General features: G+C 40.4%; 1 protein-coding gene across 6 annotated transcripts in view; it reads left to right on the top strand.

The window, feature by feature from the left end:
- The window catches only part of PLEKHA4 (pleckstrin homology domain containing A4), a 122,675-nt gene that overhangs the window by 74,952 nt on the left and 29,797 nt on the right, over positions 1 to 17,926 (top strand). For all 6 annotated transcript variants that reach the window (XM_073602772.1, XM_073602770.1, XM_073602774.1 and 3 more), the window contains 8 exons: positions 5,993 to 6,142; positions 7,357 to 7,464; positions 7,797 to 7,869; positions 8,820 to 8,920; positions 9,507 to 9,622; positions 12,567 to 13,001; positions 13,736 to 14,762; positions 16,471 to 16,551. In XM_073602772.1, coding sequence (XP_073458873.1) covers positions 6,056 to 6,142; positions 7,357 to 7,464; positions 7,797 to 7,869; positions 8,820 to 8,920; positions 9,507 to 9,622; positions 12,567 to 13,001; positions 13,736 to 14,762; positions 16,471 to 16,551 — 2,028 coding nt within the window. In that variant the 5' untranslated portion in view covers positions 5,993 to 6,055. The remainder of the gene's footprint in view (positions 1 to 5,992; positions 6,143 to 7,356; positions 7,465 to 7,796; positions 7,870 to 8,819; positions 8,921 to 9,506; positions 9,623 to 12,566; positions 13,002 to 13,735; positions 14,763 to 16,470; positions 16,552 to 17,926) is intronic.

Consider the following 17,926-nt stretch of genomic DNA (forward strand, 5'->3'; position numbering starts at 1 on the left):
ATACTCCTAGGGATCATCAAAGATTTGAATATTTTTTTTTAATAACCTAACCCTGACTTGTACTTCTCAACAACATTGTCCCTTACTTGTTTGGAGAGTTCCTTGGTCTTCATGGCAGTGTTTGGTTAGTGGTGCCTCTTGCTTAGGTGTTGCAGCCTTTGGGGCCTTTCAAAAAGGTGTGTGTATGTAATGACAGATCATGTGACACTTAGATTGCACACAGGTGGACATCGTTTCACTAATTATGTGACTTCTGAAGGTAATTGGTTGAACCAGAGCTTTTTATGGGCTTCATAACAAAAGGGGTGAATACATACGCACGTGCCAATTATCAGTTTTTTTAATTCTGAAAAATAGTTTTATGTATATATTTTTCTTCGCCAACTTAGACTATTGTGTTCTGATCCATCACATATAATTCAGGCTAAAAAAAAAAAAAACTTTGAACTAAAGGCTGTAATGTAACAAAATGGATAAAAAGCCAAGGGGGTGAATACTTTTGCAAGGCACTGTAAGTTATGTATTGGGGTGCACCCAAGCAGGCTTGCTCCTGAGTTGCTGCTCTGTGGCCAGTCCCCCCACTCTCTCCTCATTGGCTCACTGAGGGTAAAAAACCTTGAGCTTTTAGAACCACTTTAAGTGATAGGTTCACCTTTTCACCTGCAAAAATTAAAAGTCAGTAGCTACACATACTGCGGCTGCTGACTTTTTATAATAGGACACTTGATGTTTCTATCAGCTGTCGGGTGCTGCTGCTGCCCCCAATGTGGGTAAGGGAACCTGGCAGTGTAGCATTACGGCTTCACGCCGGGTCCCTACTGTGCATACTTTGGGTGGAACTCCGCTGTAAGTTTTAAGGGTGGAGGATGATCGACCAAGAGAGCAGAGTAATTGGATATTTGCTCCTCCAATCTGCTTCTTAGTTCATTGCCAGTCACAAGTAGAGGAGGGAAGGAGACCTGTAAGTGTTAATCTGATATACCTGCCTAATCCGCCAAAATTAAAGCTTTAGGTGGCCCTGACAGCATCACCCAGCTGGACAAAAAGTACATTTTATTATCCACTCTGCCAGATAGAAAATCATGAGCCGAACAGCGACTGTTTGGTAAAAATTCAGCCATGAGTGTTTTGGCTGTCTAAATACAGTAGCCAGCCCCGTAGATTCCTCCATCCATCCTGCTTAGCATGGATGAGGGAATCAACTGATTTCTGTAAATTTAAAAAAAAAAAAAAAACTCTAATGGCCCGTACACATGATCCGAACATGGGATGAAAAATACCGCTTTCAACGCTACGATAATCGGATCAGTAGTACGAGTACAGAGCTTTCGAGAGCCGATCACGACAGTTCATCTGATAGTTCATCGGACAAGCACGAAAATTTTCCTCGTACGATTTTCGTTTAGTCAGTACAGTCGTCGTCCGAAAAATACAACACATGACATCACTTCCGCTTTATTATTTATTTTTCTGTCGTACAAGAATTTTCGTTACTTTAGTAACCTATTCAATTTCTACTTGCGACTAGTAAGCGAAAAAAGTCAGACGATCTGTCGTCCGATTTTCGGATTGTGTGTCTGGGGCATAACAGTGTGCTGCCAGCATTACTCAACTGCAGCGAAGAACAATCAAGTCCTGTACCAGACATGACTGTCCTGTGGCAGAACTGTGTAAATCTCAGGAATGGGTGGATAGAAATAAAAACCCTTTTGGAAGATTAAACCACAGTTATATGTATTTCATCTGTGTATGGAGCCGTTTGCCTGAAATTCAGCTTTAGCCTAGATTTACACCGGTGTGGGACAACGTGTAAGTCGCGCGCGTTTCTGCGCCAGCAGCCAGAATGTACTGTTCTTTTGCAGACAAGCGAGGATGCCATTGATTTTTAATGGCACCCCACGCATGAGAAAATGCAGCACATTTTCAGATGCGTGAAAATGCATCTTGCAAAAGCACCATGTGTTCTCTGTACGGCTGCAGTTTTGAAAAGATGCAAGGACCCTTTCCCTGTGTTTTGACCCCAGGTACAGCAACCCCATGCCTGTGCAAATGCGGCACGCACAAAACGGAATAGTATGAACCTAGCCTTGGTGCATTAAGTAAATATAACAAATATGGTGGTATGGGAAAAGTAAAACACATTGCTACTGGATCCGTGATTGTAATTTTGGTTTTGTTTTTCTGAACTACAGGAACAATGCCTCATTAATCTGCAGTAAGTGCCCAGGAGCTGAAGTGTTACTGGATGCATGCAGTCTCTGAACAATGCTGAAATATTAGTCAAGCAAAGTTTTGGAGTTCACGGTATCTTCCCCCCTCCTTCCCCGCTGGAATCCAGCCAGATTCTTCCTCACCTCTCTTCTCTCTCATGGATACACCATTCCATTGACCTGGAGAGAGAGCCAGCCTCCTCCTAGGCCTGCTCGGCCTCCTTCTCTGACTTGTATATATTGTGTTTCAGCTAGGCTGGAAGTTTCTGGCAAGCATGGTTTCCTGATAAAGTTTCACACACTAAGTCACCTCCGTTCATGGATTTGGGGGGTCAACGGGGTCAATTCAGAGCTGCTGAAACAACAAGGTGTCTTGCCATCTCCTCAGCGTCTGCGCCATGTGATCTAGTGTTTTCAAAGACCAAAATACTCTCTGCCGCTTAACTGCTGTGTATATTCCTGGATTAAAGTGTCCCATCGTTCTCTCCTGTTACCCTAAATAAACATTTACATTCAGCTGTATCCAGGAATACTGTAACCTATTCCGAGGGGTCAGTCTCTAGAAATAAACTCCACACGTTTTTGTTTGCATGATTTTAGTTTCAAAATCCATTTTTACTTTTATAGTAATTTTTAATGTGGCCGTCGCATTTTACATGCTTGCCTTTTCTATGTGTATGTTTTGGGTTTTTTTTTTTTTTTTTTTTTTTTTTTTTTTTATTAAATAGCAATTTGTAGATTATTCACAAGTCAAATGTTTGTTTACTGACTCTGATCATTCTACCTCTTCTTAACTGTTGAGATAAGATATCGACCACACAAGATATCGACCACACAAGGAGTGTTTTCAAGGAGGGCTTGTTAACGCTATGTGGGGAGACATGCATTTTTCTGCACCTGATCAACGCAGGTCTCTGCAAGAGAACATAGAAAATAATAATTTACTATGTGCCTTGTTCACACCGCAACAGTGCGGAAAGGTGTGTAAAACCTCAGCACCCAAAGTCTCTATCTGTCTTCACACCTCAGCTGAGCTGAGAAACTTTGTGACATTTCAATAAAGTTATAAAAGAAAAGGCATTGTCCCCATCACACAACAGAAACAGCCCACAGGCAATTCTAGGAGTCGGCAGACACTGGACCTGTTCAGCTGACTCCCAGACTTGCAGACTTGCATTGTGAAGGAGAGAAGTTAACGTGGTTACACACACACACAAAATTTGCTATCTGGTAGAGCTTTGGGTTACTGTACACGGAAGCTGGTCTATATTCTACATAGTTGCATTTTCAACCTAATTTTGAATGAAACCATATGGTGTTAATATTGAGAAATGTATGCACTTGGGTGCCAAAAAGACGCATTCAAATTACAACTTCGAAGGGGCTCCCCCTCTGGGAGAATTGATGATGAAGGATCTGGGGGCTTGTAGATCAGACTTGGCAATAGCATGCAATGCCAAGTTGCAACTACTAAAGCTAGCGCAATACTCACATCCATTAAAAAGGGCAAACAATCAAGAGACAAATCAACAATTCCACCCTTTGACCCTAGGCTCACATCTATGCATTTTTTTATGTGTTTTTGCATTTTTATTTTATTTTTAACAAACTATGAATAGCTGGTGGTTGAGGAGCGATCAGCTACAGCGTACTACCCATGGGTCATCGGCTGAATGTAAAAAAAAAAAATTGCCAGCAAAAAAAAAAATACCTCAAGCCAAAATACCAAAAGATCGGTGTGGGTTCCCCCCAAAATCAATACCAGACCCTTTATCCAAATGAGCAGGCCAGGAAAGGGAGGGGATGAGCGAGGCCCCCCCCCCCCTTCTGAACAATACCAAGCCATATGCCTTCAACATGGGGGGGGGGGGTGCTTGTGGGGGTCTGCGGGCAGGGGGCTTATCGGAATCTGGAGCCCCCCCCCCCAATGTGGTAGTTCATTCTCTCTTCCTGTCAGATTTTATCTACTTGCCCATATGGGATGTTTGGGTACACAGATACACTGGCAGATCTGCTGGAGACCTGCTTGGCAATGCAATTTGCATCATTTTTTTTTTTTTTTGTATTGCTGCCAATTGTATCGGTAATTGTACTCGCCGATTTTAAAAAAACGGGTATCGGTGTAACCCTAGTTAGAACCACAAAGGTTTTTGTTTCCCTGCTGGGGAGATTCAACCACATGAGAGGGTCATGGTAATCACTTTCTCCAGGAACAGAAAGCGATAGGAAACCCTAAGGGCCCATTTACACTGTGCATTACATGCATTGCAATGCACTAAATTTCATGTGTCATTTCTTTGGAGAAATCTCCTTTTACTTCTTGGTGCATCTCTGGAACAGGAGGTGAAGGGAAAGCTCCCCGACAAGACAAACCGCAAAAGAAAAAAATGCCAGGGGTCTGATCCATGTCTTTAAAAATTAGCTTTTACACATTACTGACGCTGTTAACAGTTGGATTTGGAAAATATATAACAATTTTTTGACTTCAAGAAATACATCCTGACGTTACAAATAAAAAAAGAGAAGATTTATATAAATTTATAATGACTCAAGTTTATTCCCTAGGGATTAGAAACCAGACCCCTTATGGTTACCGCACAATTATAAGTCTATTAATGTATTAAGCCAACAGCAACACTGTCAATCTGTATATTTGTGACACAGTGCAGCTGTTACTGGCACCCTGTGATTGGTGAATACATACTTTGAGTCCCCCCTACCCCACCCAGAAACATAAATGGTTTTTTCTTTGCTGCTTTGAGTAGACTGACAAAAGTCCCAGTTAGTGACAGCAGAACAAGGGATAAAGCCTGATTATGATGCTGCGATCTTCGGAATGTTTGAACTATTCAGGGAAGTGATGAAGAACATAGAGAAGACACACATCTGCTAAATGAAGGAAACTAAATGAACTTGCATTTAGTGCAAACTTAAAAAAAAATGTGCAGTATTCTCTGCATGTTTGCTAAATACCGTACTGATGTCCGTGGTAAGCACTTGCAATTTACAGTGAACTCTCCTTTTGTTATTAACCTAGTTACACTCACAGCTATTAAAGTGATAGTAAAGGTTTACGATAATAACAAATGTTATTAGCCCCACCCAAAACCCTCTCCTGCCATCATCCCACCTGCACTTCCCTATCCTAATCCTAAGGATATTAGGGTAGTGTGGGTGGGATGATGGCAGGGAGGGCTTAGGGTGGGGCTACTTCGGGTTTATACACCGGTTTTTATGTACTTTTTATATTGCGCTTTATTAATAAAGTGTTGTGGTAGCCAGTAGAGGTGTCCTTGTGGGTGTGGTTTTGCATTTGGAGACTTTGCAGACATTTCCCCCTAAATAGCTGGGGTTTTACTGGTGGGAGAGATATAGATGGTTGTGTATATGTGTGATATATGTATTCTTTTTTGTGTGTGTATATAATATATATTTAGCTCCTTCTCTGTCTTCCATAAGAGTCCCATGTTCCCTGCACACCATATATGTAGAATCTGTACACTAACGGGTTCATGAAGAAAGTCTTGGTGGCAGAAGTGTTGTGGGGGTTAAGAAAAAAAAGTCAAGGTTAAACTCTAGTGCCCATTATTCTCAGAAATGTTCATGCCCACCCATTGACCTGCTTAGCCTTTAAGGTCTGGTATCTGGAGGGTCTCTGGTTTCTGTTGTTTCTCAGGCTAATTGTGTTGGGGAAAGTCAATGAGCTGTCCAGGGCTTTTAATACCCACATTTTCTGGCTGACTAACCAGGAATGGATCATTAAAGAAGTGTTTATTTTACAGGGTCTTTGATGAACTCCTGACCCAGCAAGAGACAATCCCATTCTCGTTTAGAAGCCGCCAACCATGACTGAAGAAATGGAACGTCCCAGAAGTGGCCTCAGTGTGGCCAGCAGCATTGCCACCACTACCTCTACCAGTCAGGGGTCAAGGGTGAGAGAGCTTTTATCTCTAGAATAAGTGGGTGCATTGCACTTTTTATGTATGCAGTGTTTAGAAAAATCCTAAATTGTGTGTTTTATGTATGCATGTGAAATATATATATATATATATGTGTGTGTGTGTGTAATGTGATTTTATAAAATACAATCATCAAACCCAACACAAAGCGAGTAATAATGCAAAAATAAGCACCAAAATACTCTCCGGTAAACTCCAATAACTCATAATGTGAAATTGCTGGAAATGCACTTTAGTTTCTGATTGAACCTGAACTCTAAGCAAATACAAAAGACACAAATTAATGCAGCAGTGCAATCACTAATAGATCATAAAATGTATCAGCTTCTTGTAGTCCCTTTATGGAGGGGCTGGAGTGTTAGTGGAAGCAGCAGTATGAGCAGCCAACCAGCTCATACTTGGGCAAGTAGAACCCTGATTGAAGGAGAGCGCAGAGTGAGTTAAGCTCATCATGGCACTGCTTCTCCTTTCACTGTCCAGGGTGACCTGGGATCAAAAGAAAGGTAGTTGAATGATGCGGTTCATCAGACTGAGGCAATCTAGTAGAAGAAATCAGCACTGCTGGGAAATATCTGGATTAAATATGAATATTTGCAGCAAAAGATTGTCCTGTAACTTTTTTATCTTTTAATGGAATTATTTTTTTGGATACAGTTTTGTTTACTAAAAAAAAATGCACTGACTGGTATGGAATGCAGGTACCCTGAGGTTCCTGCCCTTGCCTACCTACAGCAGCACCCAGTACCTACTGCTTCGCCCCAAATGGCGCTCCATTCTGTAAAGCAAAGCTCAGAAAATTGAGTGAAGTGTTGATCCCTTTCGTCCCCTGACACCCCCCCCACCACCACCACCACTTTCCTACTGGCCAATCACCATGATGGGACTGCCTTACAGGCCAATTGAAATGGGCAGAACAGAGCTTTGGATGGCCTGGCATTTGATAAAATCACTCAACTAATTTTTACTAGGAGAAGTCTGTAATAGTGTATTAAAATTCTTTGACTGATATGTCCATCATAGCCCCCATTTTGAAACATATTTCAGAAATTTGGGCCAATTGTGCTCCAAGAAGGAAGGACTGGCATAGTGGGGCTGCCTTGACCTAAGAGGACTTGTGTAGCCACATTTCATAATTTTATATATTACAAATAACTGTTAACATTAAATATTTATTTTTATATTCTTAGCCATCGACCAGATCAATAAAAAGAGTGCACACATTTGGAAAAAGGGAATATTCGATCAAGAGAGACCCCAATTCTCCTGTGATTATTCGGGGATGGCTCTATAAGCAGGTCGGTGATTAAACACGGTTATACTTTTCCTCTTCTTTTCCTTAGCTACAATTCGGTAATCCTCAGCAATCAATCAAGCTATCCCTTCAGTGATATTGCTTCGATGGACCAGAATCTGATTTGTTTCTGCTAACAGTACTTTGTATTTCATCCTTGATCTGTTCACTGATGTATTGTTTTTAATGCACAGTTCCCTTCTCTGCCTAATAACAAAGACATTGGAAAGGACTCCCTCTAGTGTCAGTTTAGAAAACTTCAGCTAAAACCACAGATATCTGTGACATTGATCTTTGCCGCTAAAATAAGGTTTTTTTTTAATTTTTTTCTCTTAGGACAGTCAAGGCTTACGACTCTGGAAGAGAAGATGGTTTGTGCTGTCTGATTTTTGCCTATTTTATTACCGAGGTAATCCATAAATGATCTTCATTAATAAAAGCTCACAAGCAATATACAGTATAGTCATAGTGGTACAACTTTATTTATCTGCAGTGAAATACCTCAAACCAATGGAAATATATTAATTGTTCAGTATGTAACTTTTCAGTATGCCTTTTAACTATATCATTTGAAATCATTTTGTTATATCTCTATTCTATGTGCAAAAAATAGCTCTTGATCTTACCAGAAATTGAGAGATGTCCTGTACTCTTCCTCCTGTTATCTCATAGTCTTTTATGCCCTCCCAGTTCTTATTTTGGAACTGCAAGTCAGTCAGTGCCTATGCTTTTGGAGGTGAAAACAGTTGGATGGATTGAGTAGAAAAGACAACTTGGCAGGGCTGACACCACTCATTCCACCAAGATGCTGTATGCTGTCAGCCCATAACCGGACTTAAAAAACAAGTACATTTATGACAGTTCAGCAGGTATTTTTCTAGAGAGTCTTTAGGGTGATAAAACTTGGGGAAAGGCAAAGATGTACTGTATATGTTAGTGTTGCACCGATATATGTATGTATATGCTTATAGTAGGCATTTGCGTGTTTACTTGTACTCATGCAGATGCTCCAATACCCAAAACACAAACCTTTGTGGTGCGATTTGAGCCCATACAAAATGAATGGGCTCAAATCGCAGTGCAAAGAATCATATAGGATTTGAACAGGAATGCTGAGTGATTCCTGTCTGAATCATATGCGGTTCCCCCCACCGTCCCTGTGTGAACCCAGCCTGGTCATCTTAAACATAAATGGATCGGCACTGCCCATTGCAACCAGTCATAATCAAGCAAATGATTGGACTAAAAAATAACACTAATTGCTATGGGAAATACCAACCTCTTTATTTACTTGTACAAATTGATTCATAGAGAAGTAATCTTGTTTTGTTCTCATTGTGTTGTGGTTATTGTTTCCAGACAGCCGAGAGGAGACTGTACTTGGCAGCATCCTGTTACCAAGTTATGAAATATTACCTGCCAGCCCAAGAGAAGTGAAAAATAGAAGATTTAGTTTTAAGGTATGCCTTACTGTTATGTACTAAATAGAAACTATAGTACCTATTTTTATCACACTGCAATTAGTTAAATGTAAAGCTCTTCTTTTTTTTTTTTAAGATGGTGTAGGAAAGGGTTACAACCCCTATCAAATTATTTTATTTTTGCTCCATGGTAAACAAAATTCCCTTTCTAGAAACACAGACAGGTGTTCTCATTTTTAAGTATTTTCTTCACCTTTAATCTGATTACAAGCGGACCGATATAAAAGCTTGATAGAGGGTTTAACCATTCTACAGGCTATTCACAACAATAAATCTTTACATACACTCCTTCAAGCATCCCAAAGTGCACTTTAAGTTGGCTTTCATTCTGTATCAAAGTGTGTGTGAAGTCTAAGTGTGTGTCATGCTTTATTACTTATTGAAAAAGGTGGAGGTGATGATAAATTGGGCTGTTGCCCATATGGGCCAACCAGATGCTGTCTTTATTACATCATTTGATTGAAATTGAGAGAAGAAATTTGGTGCTCATCTGCCTCCCCTAGACTCGGGCTCATGAATAAAGGCACTGTTTTATATCTGGTCTTTCTGTGCTTCGACTTTTCAGGCAGAACATCCTGGTATGAGGACTTATTATTTTGGAGCTGACACACAAGAGGACATGAATGCCTGGATCCGAGCCATGAACCAGTCTGCTCTGGTAGTCGCTGACAGCAAAAACAGGTACGAATATTGGATATCTTGTTTAATGTTTTTCATGCGTGGGAGACCAGTGAAGACTGATCTTCTCTTACAGTTTGTTGGCTCACAATCAAAATTTTAATGAAACTATGAATGAATATTCTTGCAGAGAAAAAGCTATGAAATAATTACATTGGTGGCTCTTTAAGAAAGGTTGTATTATAGATGAAATTACCCTTTCCCGAAAAATAAAATGCGCATAAAGACTTATTAACCACGTGTAATTATCCATAGCAACAGACTTCTTCTTACATTAACCTGTTGCTGCCTGGGTAACACATATGCGGCAACAAAAGGATGGTCTTTAACACCTACACGCCGTACATGTGCATATCTGGGCGGCTGGTGTTTGTGCTGACGCGCACGCTCCTAGCACAGGGACCAAGGTGTCAGTCAGCTCTAGGCCCCCTCTAACAATTGGCAGCCTGTGGGGCCGGCTCCCAATTATTTGATCATTGTGACATTCCTACACCCTTGGACGTTCAGAACCTGAAGGGATGTCAGGAAGGGGTTAATTTAATTCCGGGAAGCCTTTTAGAGCCAACTGGTAGATGATGATTATTGCATTAGTATGGATTATTAAAGCCATATATAGTTGATTTGTTTAAAGCCTAAGTTCACCTAAAACAAAAAACAAGAACATTGCCTTCAGTGTAATGTGTCCCTTGTGCTTCTGTCTTCTAGTCTAGTAGTAATCTTCCTCCTCTGATGTTCTACCACCCTCACCACCATAATCTTCCAATGCTGTAAGGGTATATAGAACTGAGGAGCTATCGCAGGCTCTTATCAAGATTTCTTGACGATGCCTGCCCTTTTTCTGCCCATCTTCGCCATTCATAGAAGCCATACCATAGCTTCTATGAATGGAGAGCACAGACCCTGCTATCATTTGCCTGTCCTCCATTCATAGATTCTCTCTTATTCATAGAAGCTGTAGTATGGCTTCTATGAATGGTGGAGCTGGGCAGAAAGGGCAGGCATCGTTGAGCAATCTTGATGAGAGTTCTTGTGACTGGTCCTCAGTTCTAACCACCCCTGCCACACAGGAAGATTACAGTAATGGGGGAGGGGGGTATCAGAGTACAATTATTACTACTGAACTAGAAGACCGAAGCATAAGGGACATATCATGCTGAAAGTCATGTCCCCTTTTTTATCTTTTTTTGTTTTTTTGTTTTTTTTTGTTTTTTTTGTTGTTTTTTTGTTTTTTTGTTTAGTTAAACTAAAGCTTTAAGCTTGGTGAAGTATACTCAAAAATAGAATGAGCTATGTCTAAAGAAAATCCTATTCTTCCCTATAAAAAAATAAATAAATTCTAGTTTACAAAATTATAAGAAAAACAAAAAATCACTGCGCTATCATGAAACCCCTTCAAAAAGCAGCAGTTCAACTGAGAGATATTCACAACAAGGAAAAAACTGCGCTATAATATAGATGAAAAAATGCATAGAAATCAATCAATGCAAAAATAAATACAAAATTGCATCAAATTGCATCAAATCCTAAATGTACAAAATGATAGTAAAGTCTATAATGGAGACGGAAAGAGTCCCACGATAATTTTTCATAAGAGCCAGTGTGGAAAGGTGAGAAATTGAAAACACCCCTCACAGTGATCCTCCACCACCTAAAATATGCGCTTACCAGATTGCAAGCACAACGGGCACGTATATAAAGCCAAATCAGGGTGTGCGGCTAGCACTGGAGCAATCCTCTAGACAGCATAATGAATGATACCCAAACAACCACGTAGTAGGCTGTACCGGGATCTCCCGCTATAGTAGAATGTCCCTCTGTGCAGCGTGGCTAGGGAAGGGTGCATCACTCGCTTCGGTGCCAGTCCAGAGTTCTGTGGCCTACCATGACTCCATCAGACAGGTATGATGTCTTGCCATCTGATGACCCTTTTGCTGATGACCCTTTTTCCAGATACAGCCTACTACGTGGTTGTTTGGGTATCATCCATTACGCTATCTAGATTGCTGCAGTGCTAGCTGCACACCCTGATTTGGCTTTACATACGTGCCCGTTGTGCTTGCAATCTGGTAAGCGCATATTTTAGGTGGTGGAGGATCACTGTGAGGGGCGTTTTCAATTTCTCACCTTTCCACGCTGGCTCTTATGAAAAGTTATCGTGGGACTCTTTCCATCTCCATTATAGACTTTTTAGATTTCTGAGGTTATGGACTTTACTATCATTTTGTACATTTAGGATTTGATGCAATTTGATGCTATTTTGTATTTATTTTTGCATTGATTCCTATGCATTTTTTCATCTATATTTTATAGCGCAGTTTTTTTCCTTGTTGTTTTTTTGCAAAATTATAAATGAATGGGATAGAGCTGGAATTTGGTGTTGGGATTTCTGCATTGGGAAAATGATAGATTATTAGTCATTACAAGCAAAACCTGCTCCCTTTTTTTTTTTTTTTTTTTTCTCAACTCTTTCCTAATAAGTTCAAATGCATCTATGTTAGCTGTTTTTCAGGCTGGACATAAAAAAGCAGATCTCTATTATTGCAGAGAGGTGAGAGATCGACCTTAACCCGGATGACTTTTTGATAAACCATTCCGATTTAACTTTTTCCAGTTTGTGCATCCCAGTTCAGTTGCAATGAAAATATTTCCTCTCCTAAGCAAGAAAGGGAACCATTCCAGATGACTCAGATTTTCCAAAATGTTGGGATATTTCTATGCATGGCCTAGGATATTATCATCACATGCATTAATCCCTACCCTAAACAGTTATCACAAACAGCTATTGGATCAAACACGACATATTTGGATCTAACATATCTGATATCTGCACTTTACCTGCAGATCTCAAATATGTTAGAGCAGCAAGATTTTTATTTTTTCTCTAGGTTTTGTAGAATTACAAAATATGGATGTACAATGTGAATTTTTTTGGATTCCTGTCTTTCAGAAACAAACATGGCCACAGCCTGACTCAACAAGATGAACTATATGCCAGTTATGAAGATTTTTCCCATAGTGAAATAAACACTGTGGGTGATGATGGAAAAAGTGCTGAATCTCTGGAGATTGCTCACCTATCTGAGACAAGATCACAGGATGAGAGCTCCAGGGACAGCCTGCCAGAACAGGATAGAAATGGAGACTTTGAGAAGGATAGCTTGTTCAGCGGACTAAGAGAGTCCTTAACAGATGCCATACAACATTACACATCTGTGTCTCAGAATGGGTCGGTACCTCCACCAACACCAGAGAGCTTGTTGAAGAATATAGAATTCACTTATAGCAGACAAGAGGTGGAAAGCAAGATGTCTCTGGAGGGGAAGGACTCTATACCAGAAGATGAAGAGTGGGTGCCTTTTCATAAGGAGCAACCTTCTGCAGAGTAAGAAAATACTTTAAATCTTGCATGGACAGTTATGAGATCCATTAATAAAGTCACATTCCATCTTTTGTTGGCAGGAATGCAATTCCCACACATGTACATTATATAATGGCACAATGTCTTAATCAAGCCCTTTACGACATGGGGAGTGGGTGGAACTAATATGGATAAAGGACAGGGTTAGGTGGCATCATGTGATGAGCATATTTGTTTTGTCTAGTGTGGGCATAATTTTAGGAATGCATATTAATAAAAGTACACACATACACTTGGTACATAAGAAAATGTTATGTCAATGTTCCAGTTGGTGCTTAAGATTTTGTCAACAGCCCTAGGTAATGAAAATTAAATCAAAATACTTGGCAGCTCTATGTACAAGGACCTGTGTCGGGCCTATTCGCCATAAGCCGGTGGCTGGCCAAAGGTTTTAAGACTCAGGCATGTAAAGCAAATGCTGCTTTTAAAGGGCAGTAACAAAGACAGGTTAAAGGTGAAACCTCAAGGAAAATATATATTTTTTTTAACTTTGTATAGAGCAGGGTAAGAAAGAAAAGAAAAAAAAAAACCTTAGAGGTTCTAATACATCATCACTCTATCCAAAAATTAAAAATAATTGACTTTAGATACATTTTAACTTTAGTACAGTACATTTGTGTGCATAGCATTTTCTAACTTATAAACGCTCTATTATGAAGATGTGAGTTTACATGGTTTTCATTGTGTATTTTTTGCAGGCTTTATCAAGCTAGAAGTCCTCCTAGACCCCATCCAAATGGATTTGAATGTCCACATGATGAATATTCCTCTGCGGTCTCCTGCTCTGCCCCTTCCTCTCCTGCCATGCTTCCTACTCGTATATACAACTCCGAAGTTGTTGATAGAAATTGGAACTCAAGAGATGAAAAGCTCATACAACTGAATGAGAGTGTGGAAACTCGGGATGTAAGGACTATGGTCATACATCCTTCCTCTCCATCAACCAGCAGTCCTTCAGCAGAAAAAAATGAGTACATGGCTCAAAGATTTGTCAAGGCCTCAAGATCACAATCTCTTCCACCTGTCCCATCAGAGGTTACAAGACACCGCATTGTAAAGAGAAGTCCACCCCCTAACTTGAAGTATGCAAGTCCTGTCCACTACCTGGACAATTCTCATCCAAATGCTGCCCCAAAATTAAATAGTCCAACCAGAAAAGAGACACCCCTGACCCCAAGTCTCAGCCCCAAAATCCAGTCTCCCAAGCACAGAGCTGCATCCGATGAGGATGTATTTGTGGCTGTGACTGGATCTCCTTCCCTGGGTAGGATCACTGTTAGATCCAACACACCCATTGGACGTGTGGACATCCTTCCTTCAGAGGACAGGCTTCTAAATTTTGCACAGGTCAGACATCATGAAGAAAGAGTTGGTGAGTACTATGTGACCAGCTCCCGGACCAGAAGTCATATTGTTAAATCCGCATCAAGACCACAAACTCCATCAGACAGGTATGATGTCTTGCCATCTGATGACCCTTTTGCAGCTTCAACTTTGGCAAAGGGACCCAATCGATATACCCGGAGATCTCAGCCTTTGGTAACAGAAGATGAAAGGATGGTAGATGGAGGAGGAATGAGTTTACCTTCTAGAGCCCATGGCTATCCTAACAGCAGAATGCAGATAAGACCAAACACTCCATCAGAACGAGTAATTGTGGAAGAATACTCCCCTGAACTATCTTTAACTCCATCAACGAGAAGACATCGGAGCCAAGGACCAAGGGTATAGTTGAGCTCCAGCTTTGCAATTTGTTTTGCAATATGTAATTAGAGAAAGACTCTTACATTAGAATATTTCTGCGCTATTGAACTGGTAATACTATCCAAGAAACTTAGCTGCAGTCTGATAGCCCAGGCTGTTAACATTACCATCTCACATGGGTCACAGGACAGAAGAGTTTCCTTTTTGTTGCATGATTGATTCTGTTGGGTGCTACTTCCCGCTTATACTCCACGGGAGGGGAGGCTGGTTTCAGTATGAGGCCTCATGCACACGGGACCTTAAAATAACACTATAAAAACACCAGTAGCTTTGCAGTTATTTTTTCAACGTTTTTGCAATAGCTTTTCCACATTGGCGTTATTTATTTTTTCTTCAAAGAATGGCTCAAAATCGTCAAATGCTGGTGCGCTGCATTTTCTGAGCGTTTATCTGCGTCTATGAGCGTTTTTTGACGAAAACAGCTGAAAAACTCCTTTTCAGAACCCACCAGTTTTGGGGCTTTTTTTAAAGCCAAAAAACTGCTGATAACAGCCTATGTGTGCATGGACACAAAAGAAAACATGATGGGGAGTTTATTGAAAAAAAATATCTGAAGCCAAAAACAGCTGCTGTAAAAACGTCCAGTGTGCATGAGGCCTGAAAGTTTCCAGTATTTATTATTATAACCCAGCAGGCTGTGTAGTGTTCGCATACAGTAGGGCCTAATTAACACCTTCATTTGGTGGACGACTGATTTCCTGCGGGAAACTGAACGGGGTTTGCAGCATAACCTGTGGATATTAGGCTCCTGGACTCAAAAGGTCTGTGTTCAGGGCTAATCATCCACAGGTAATTTTATTTTTTATTATAGGTACTTGTATAGCGCCATCAATTTATGCAGCACTTTACATATGTATTATACATTCACATCAGTCCCTCCCCTCAAGGAGCTTACAATCTAAGGTTCCTAAATCATTTTATACATATACTAGAGCCAATTTAGATAGGAGCCAATTAACCTACCAGCATGTCTTTGGAGTGTGTGCAGAAATCGTAGTACCCGGAGGAAAGCCATGCAGGCACAAGGAGAACATGCAAACTCCATTCAGGTTGTGCCGTGGTTGGAATTCGAACCAACAAAACCCTTGTGCTGCTAGGAGGAAGTGCTAACCACTTAGCCACTGTGCTGTCCATCGTTGCATGTTCGATTACATTCAGACATACGATTGCTTTGTATGAGGCTTTCCATCCGCAGCTGTTCGCAAGTAACTCCACCAAATCACCAAGTCAATCCCATACGCAGGTGTGACTAGGGCCTAGATGTGCTATATGTGCTTCTCAGTGAACACAGGCTTTTTTTTTGTTTTATTTTACTTCTAGTATCATTTGACATAAAATATTTCTGAGGGGGGCTTACCTTTTTTGTGCTTATTTCTACAAATCTAGTTTATTTTGTCACCCATCATCAGTATTACATGGGCGTTGTCAGTTGGATTTTTCATCTTTGGCAGTATCCCATTGCATTAGTGTGTTTTTGCTAGAGCTAATAAGCAATAGATCCAAAAGCCATTGGTCTCGGTAAGGGTAAAGCGCATCTATATATACGGATCACATCATACAGACATCTTTTGTTTCCTGTGGTAGTCCTGCAGAATGTACTATAATGTTAAGTTTCTGAACAAAACGCTCTTCCTGTTTTGCTAATTTTTCCATTTCTTTCTGCCAACAGTATTCTGAGCGGTCATTGCACCCTCCGGCTGCTTTTTCTGGCCGGAGTCTTGGCTACACACCGAGGCACCTGTCAAATATGGTGAGTAGACTATATCATGAGCTAATGAACTGTGTGAATGAGCCATTCTGTGTATCTATTGAGCAGTGTAAGATAATATTTCCCTGAGTGCATTATTACTGAAACGCTGATAGCCATACACAGAACACAAGGCTTTATTTTACTTCTGCAATTGGCTAGCACCATGTCTAGTCTTGTGTTTCCTTGGGGTGCTGGCCAGGCCATGCGCCTGACTTCCATATGAGCAGTGTTCTGGTTGGATCCTTCATTCTTGGTGAACTTTGTATCCTGTGTTTGTGAGTTAGAAAACAAAGAGAGGATGTTATACTGTATACTTATTTCATCTGTGGATAAAGTTTTCTAAAATAGAGACTTATCTACCTAATTATTTAGTGCTTAACACTGATATTTAATTAAAAGCAGTGTAATGCCCCGTACACACAATCTGACTTTCCAACAACAAAACCGTGGATTTTTGTTCGACGGGTGTTGGCTCCAACTTGTCTTGCATACACACGGTCACACAAATGTTGGCCAACAATTACGAACGTAGTGACGTACAAGACGTATGTGATATCTCCATTACGAACCCTAGTTTTACAGGACCGAGCGCTTCCGGCTCGTACTTAATTCCAGGCATGCGCGGACTTTTGTAGGACAGACTTGTGTACACGTGATCAGAAAGTCCGACAACAAACATTTGTTGGCAGAAAATTTGAGAACCTGTTAGCCAACATTTGTAGGCGGAAAGTCTGACAACAAATGTCCGATGGAGCATACATTCGGTCGGACTTGCCGCCAACAAGCTCACATCCAACATTTCCTGTCTGGAAAATCCGATTGTGTGTACGCGGCATAAGTGTTCTTAATCGCCCTTCTTAGCCAGGCAATTTTTTGCTATTTGGCACTGTGCTACCTTAACTGGTAATTGTGCGGTCATACTCCAATGAAATTTAATACATTTTTTTTCCCACAAATAGCTTTCTTTTGGGGGTATTTGATTACCACTGGATTTTTTTTATATTTTGAGATGTAAATGAAAAAATATTTAATTTTGAAAAAAAAACCCAAAGCAATATTTTCTACTTGGTGCTATAAAAAAAATCCAATAAAAAAATAAAATTCCTTCATAATTCTGCTACATGTTTTTTGATATTAAAAAAAATGCCAATAAGTGTACTATGGGACATCCCACATAGTAATTACTATGGTGCTCTGTGTCCCGAGATGTACGATAAAGAAAATAGGATTTTTATAACAGCTTACCTGTAAAATCCTTTTCTTAGAGTACATCACGGGACACAGAGGTCCCACCCCTCTTCCTGGGGGTGTGTGTGTGTGTGTGTGTGTGTGTATATATGTGTGTGTGTGTGTATATATATATATATGTGTGTGT

The sequence above is a fragment of the Aquarana catesbeiana genome, linkage group LG10 (genome assembly GCF_042186555.1).
Source record: "Aquarana catesbeiana isolate 2022-GZ linkage group LG10, ASM4218655v1, whole genome shotgun sequence".
Classification (NCBI taxonomy): Eukaryota; Metazoa; Chordata; class Amphibia; order Anura; family Ranidae; genus Aquarana; species Aquarana catesbeiana.